Below are 6070 nucleotides of genomic sequence, written 5' to 3'. Positions count from 1 at the left end.
GCCCAAGAGCTACCAGGCTTCTTCGGGTGCCAAACCTGCAGGATTTTCAGCTCTGGCTGAAATATTTTAGCATCATTTGGTGCAGGGGGAGGAGCCATCTTAAATTGACTCAGATCTACAGCTCCCTGCCCGGTTGACGCTTTCTCTCCCGATTACAGCCCAGGCTGCCACTGCACATTTTTCCTCCGATTTCTTCAACGTGAGAGCTCCCTGCCCTACTTTTCTCAGCAAATAAAGCTCCGCGTCCATTTGGTTTTTGCTGCTACAAAACCCTGGCAGCTCTGGGGCTGGAGTCTAGCTGAAATGCCTGTTTCAGGTGCTTTGCAGAGGTCCAACGCTCAGCCCCGCAGCCCGGGAGCAATGAATCACTTGGGCAGCGTGGGCTGGGGGATGCGTTGTGGGCGAGCAAGCAGGCTCACGGGGAGGAGGCTCACTGAGCCAGCCCCGTTAGAGGCACCAGGTTCTCGGAAGCTGCTGCAGGCAGAGGAGGGGCAGCTTGCTCTGACAGACCACCGGCGTGCAGCCGGTTTGCCTCGCTGTTCTGGCTCTATTGCACTTGCACTGCAGCCCCCACCAGTCTTAGCTCAGTCTAACCTGGAGCGGTTGTGCTTCCTAGCAAGGGTGAGGCCCCTGCGGGGTTTACAAGCCCCCTCGCCTTCCCCAAGAGGCACAGTGACAATGCACACTGCTCCCCGGGGACAATGCCCTAAGCAAAGTTCCCAGCCCTGGGCACTGAGTGTGTTCCTGCAAGACTGAGGCTTCCCAGGAAGGGAGACGTGAAGCGCCGTGCCTGCGGACCCGCACCCGGAGCCCAGCCAAACAAGCCCACCCTGCACGGGGTCCTGAGCAGACCCCTCTTGTCACCTCCTCTGCACCATGGGGGACAAGGTGGCCAGGGACGGGGGAAGGGGTCCTGACGTGCCTCCAAGCACTGGAGCAGCTCCAGCATGGCCAGCCCTATTCCTGGAGCCAGGGAAGGGGACACAACCTGGGAAGCTAGTAGGGAGCGACAGGCATTGTGAAATACAGTGGAAAATGGAGACGTGCCTCAGGTCTCTCTTCCCCAGGTCCATCTCCAGCAGCTTCACCCCAGCCCATCACCCGGCTCCAGCCCCGCTCCACAAAGCCGTGCTGCCACCCCGTGGCACTGGAAGGGTGAGGCTTTGAGGGCTGGGCATGGCCAGAGTGGTTGATCTCTATCATCCCCAACATCCTTCCAAGCTGGCTGGAGCCAAAACCTCACTCCCCAGACCCATCTCCCTCCAGCTGGAGAAAGAGCCGCCCATCTCCTCGTCCTTGACCCCTTTCATTCTGAACCTCGTCAGCTCTTGTCAACCTCGCACGGCTGCCCAGACAGCACTGGCTGTGGCTTTCCTGGAGCATTCTGCAGGGGATGAACACCCGCCGGCAGGATCCCAGCTCACCCCATGTCTCTCACAGCACAGCCAGTCTGAAACTGCCCTCCAGGGCCCAGAGGTCCATGCCCAAAATGTCTAAACCTGAGCAGCCTGTGGAGTCATGCCCTGGGCTGCCAGGACAGTTGCACCTCTCTCCCACAGACCTGACCTACCAGGCAGTGCCAAGGTACATCTCCTGCCCAGACTCTGCAACCAGATAAGCCTGGAGGATAATTATCAGGTAACTCAGGTGCTCTGGACATTCACCAGGGATGTGTGAAAATCGCGGTCAACTCCTCCTCTGCCAGAGGACATGAACTTCTGCTCCATCTGCCCAAGAGGAGGCTCTAACCCCCAGGCCAGGGGCCAAAGCACTCTCAGTTCTTCCCACAGAAGGCAATCTGCACCTGGAGGCACCTGCTGGAGCCCAGAGCTCACCACCAACTTCACCTGGTCCTGGTCTGCACCGAGCAAATGCTCTTGACTTCAGCATCATGTCTCCAAGTCCTCAAGAGAAGTGTGGTTTAAGACATCTTTCTCTGCAGTGTTTCGTCTTGACTCATGCTGCAGCCCCACACACAGCCCCCCTGTGCTCACGGCAGTCTTCTCCAGCCACACATCTGCTCCAAAACCCCACAGGAAGCCATGCTCTGGCTCACCTGTAGCACTTTGGACTTTTTTGGGGCCAGCTCTACAAACCAGAGCAGGACAGAGAGCACCCTGCACTCCTAACAGCACCACTCCCCAACAGCAACACATTCACTTTGCTGCAGCCGCTTTCCTCCTGGACCAAATGCAGTTTACAGACTGTATTGGTTTTCCACTATTTGTCTACAGAAAATAAAAACTGCGCTTTCCAGCTACAGGATTAGCTCAGAAAAAAAAAAAAAGTTTATTTCACAGAGCTACTGATCTAGGACCCTGCCCTTGTACAAGCCATCTTTGTGATCGGTGGCTGCTGCTGAACTGGAACAAAACAAATTAAGCAAGAGCCATCAGGTAAGGAGACCACATCTCTCAGGAGCCCATGCAGTGCAGACACTATCCACACTGATGCTCAAAACAGCCAGACCTCTACAAATATAATCACAGAATCATTAAGGTTGGAAAACCTTAAGACCTTTAAGATCATCAAGTCCAACCGTCAACCCAACACCACCATGTCCACTGAACCGTGTCCCCAAGTGCCACATCCACATGTTTTCTTGAACACTTCCAGTGATGGTGACTCCACCACCTTCCTGGGCAGCCTGTGCCAATGCCTGACCACTCTTTCAGGAAAGAAATTTTTCCTACTATCCAGTCTAAACCTCCCCTGGCACAACTTGAGGCCATTTCCTCTCATCCTATCACTTGTTACTCGGGAGAAGAGACCAGCACCCACCTCACCACAACCCCCTTTCAGGTAGTTGTAGAGAGTGATAAGGTCTCCCCTCAGCCTCCTCTTCTCCAGACTGAATGCCCCCAGTTCCCTCAGCTGCTCCTCATCAGACTTGTTCTCCAGACCCCTCCCCAGCTCCGTTGCCCTTCTCTGGACACACTCCAGCACCTCAATGTCCTTCTTGTAGTCAGGGACCCAAAACTGAACACAGGATTCGAGGTGCGGCCTCACCAGTGCTGCATACAGGGGCACGATCACTGCCCTGCTCCTGCTGGCCACACTATTGCTGATACAGGCCAGGACGCTGTTTGCCTTCTTGGCCACCTGGGCACACTGCTGGCTCACGTCCATCCGGCTGTCGACCAGCATCCCCAGGTCCTTTTCCGCCGGGCAGCTCTCCAGCCACTCCTCCCCAAGCCTGTAGCGTTGCATGGGGTTGTTGTGACCCAAGTGCAGGACCTGGCGAGGATGAGGCTGATGAGGATGAATATGAGGCTGGATAGCTGTTTCCACCCCTGCTTGTCCATCCCTCCCCTCTGCAGGACCCGCTGCTGCCTCCCAACCACACCAGCAAAGGGCTCATCTGGCTCTGCCTGCCCCGGAGGCCAGCAACGGCCAATGAAGGTCCCTCAGGCCTGTCCCTTGTACAGGACCCTGCAGGCCCAGGGCACCGTGACCCCCAGGTAACTACCTCCACATGAAAAACTTAAGGTCCTCTTACCTACTCCATCCAGCCATGAGCTGTATGGCACAAATCGCTCTGTTTTGTTCAGACAAACAACTCTGCTTGTTCCTACAGCGGACACCCCAATTCAGCCAGGGTAGGATCTCCCTCTCAAGGGAGGAACGCAGCCTATGGCATATGAAGCGATGGCAATCGTAGGCTCCAAACAGTCTGGCAGGCAGGGGGGCTGAGCGCGAAACCCCTCACCACACCACCCGCTCACTGCTGCGGGTGAAACTAGTGACTGAGAACAGATATGGACTCAACTCTAACCAGGCAGTATGTTTTATTTGAAGTATTTACACAGCTATATCCCAGCTCTCCTCTTTTCTACACCAACTGTAAAAAGCTTGTGCACCACTATTAAACACCTCTTTCCCAGACCTACTCATATCCTCCCCCTTGTCAAGGCTCAAAAAAATGTCTACAGTCTGTGTGGGCAGACTGTTGTATGGCCAGAGTCCAGAGATACTGAGCAAGAGGAGCCATGCCAGCAAGCTCCCTCTGAGTCCAGGATTGCTTTCCCACACGCTAAAGATAAAAGGTTTCAGAGCGGTGCCCCACGTGCCTCTCCGAACGCAGCACTGGGGAATCCTCCAGGCAGCACAGGCAGCCCTTAGGTTTTTATAGCTGTGTCTCGGGACTTGTAAGCCACACCACGGCTCTTCAGCTCTCGGACGATCCCTGCAGCAAGGAGACAAACACACTTCAGTATTCTCTAGGGATGAGGAGACCTGAAAAAATCTGGTTGCTCTGTCATGTAGCCTTCATTGCAGAGATCAAGAACTGGACAATCGTAGAACAACCTAATAGAACTGTTAAGAGTGTTCCCTCTTCTAGTTTAAATGCCTAAATAGAACTCCTTGGGAAAGAACCAGGTAGATTTTATTTACATTATTTCCTACCTGAAAATGTTTGAATGTTATGACTATACTGGACAGGTCAAGCTCTTAAGGGTAATTCTTAAATCTTTCAGTCACTTCTGTGACCTGCCTGCATTTTCTACCTTCACAGTAACCCTTTAAGAACAGGGATAGCAGAAGAGCACCATGGGCTTCAGCATGGCTCTCACCAGCGCCACGCACCAAGGGACAGCCAAATGACAGCTTGCAAGGCCCAGGAGTGCAGACTGCTGGTTACCACACTCCCCAGTCCTCTCAGTCCTCCCCATGATGCAACGATGGACTGAGAGAGGCCAAAGACAACAGCTCCCACCTGTACTCCCTCCGCCTGCTGCTCTGCGCTCCCTGCCTGCAGCTGCACTGAGCTCACACCATCATCTGCTGCATCCTGGGTATTTTGGATGTGCCTAAAGCTGTGCCAGCAGACCTTGGCTTCAAGCCTTGTGAAGTTCCAGCTCCCTCCCAATGCAGATGGTGGAGCTCGGGTCAGAAATAAGGAGCCTGGGACTCCAGACACAAACACAGCTTTCACCCTGGGGATACGGGATTGCAGCATTTGTGGGCAGGGGCACAGGTTAGGAGCCTGCTCTGAGGCTACACACAGGGCAGGAGCTCTCAGCTAGACAAATGATGCAGTTTCTGCATTACAGAGATAAGGCCAACCTCTACACGCTCCACTCCATTTATAAATGCACAAAACCACCTTAATGCAAGCCCTTGGTGCAGTATGATGGAAAGGAGTATCTGCTCACCGAGATTGAGATAACATCCTGCAAAACTCTTTTTTAAGGACAAACCTTTATGTTCCCCTGTAGCTGAGCAGTTTGAAAATGCACCCACTTTCTGGAGTCACCCTTTAATCACAATTCATCCCTCAGACAGCCTGCCTGGTATCACAGGTTTTAGACAGCAGCATCTTCAATATCAACTTCTGGCAGGCATAGCGCTTGAATGACTGCAGGTAGAAAACCTGTCCGCAGAACCCTGAAACCACCCTCCCGTTCAGCATCTCCTTCTTGCACCTTGCTAATCCCTTCACCGACATGGCGTGTGCTCTGCTCACAATACACAGCGTTCACTGAGCACCCAAATCCTGATTTCATCACATAGGTACAGCGCAATGCGCCACCCAATTTGTCACCTTGGAGTTGGCTACAGCCTCAACACTTAGTGTCCAGAAAAATCCCTCAGCTGCCACGTGTGGGAGCCTCCCCTTAGCACAAGCTGGCAGCGTTACCTTGGGGCAGGCGGCCGGTCACAGACACTGCGTAGACACCCGGCTTGAAGTTACCTGGGAGAAAGAAAACACTGAGTTATCCCGCACAGCAGCAGCCGGGTGCGCAGGCAGCCCTGCCAGCCACCGTCTGCGCAGATGCCCCCTCATCGGCGGCAGAACCACACCACAGCCCAAACAGCAGCTCCCATGGCCCCAGAGAAGATTTTGCTGGAGAAAGGGATCTCCGGCTCCCAAACCATCTGGGAAAAACCACTCACTGATTCGCTGCCACTTGGAGACCCAGCTGTCCTCAGGGCTCATCATCGCGATGATCCTGCGGGAGGGATGGGAGTGAGGGGACAGGCAGGGCCACCACGGCGTCCCCAGACACCCCGAGGAATGCGGCTGGCCCAGCCCCACTCACCCGTCGAAGGAGGAGCTGGTGCAGTC

The 6070-nt window shown here is 54.5% G+C and overlaps 1 protein-coding gene across 1 annotated transcript; it reads right to left on the bottom strand.

Annotated features, from left to right (window-relative positions):
• Positions 1–4118: 4118 nt before the first annotated feature.
• On the bottom strand, positions 4119–6067 carry SUPT4H1 (suppressor of Ty 4 homolog 1 (S. cerevisiae); the record flags this gene model as incomplete). Its single annotated transcript, XM_010294222.1, has 4 exons — positions 4119–4186; positions 5642–5695; positions 5899–5954; positions 6045–6067. Coding segments are annotated over 4 exons (201 nt in total), but the record flags the coding sequence as incomplete, so codon positions are not given.
• Between the last annotated feature and the right edge of the window lie 3 nt (positions 6068–6070).

The sequence above is a fragment of the Phaethon lepturus genome, unplaced genomic scaffold, assembly GCF_000687285.1.
Source record: "Phaethon lepturus isolate BGI_N335 unplaced genomic scaffold, ASM68728v1 scaffold51779, whole genome shotgun sequence".
NCBI lineage: Eukaryota > Metazoa > Chordata > Aves > Phaethontiformes > Phaethontidae > Phaethon > Phaethon lepturus.
The sequence above is the reverse complement of the archived record's forward strand: the minus strand, read 5'-3'. Positions and strand labels throughout refer to the sequence as shown.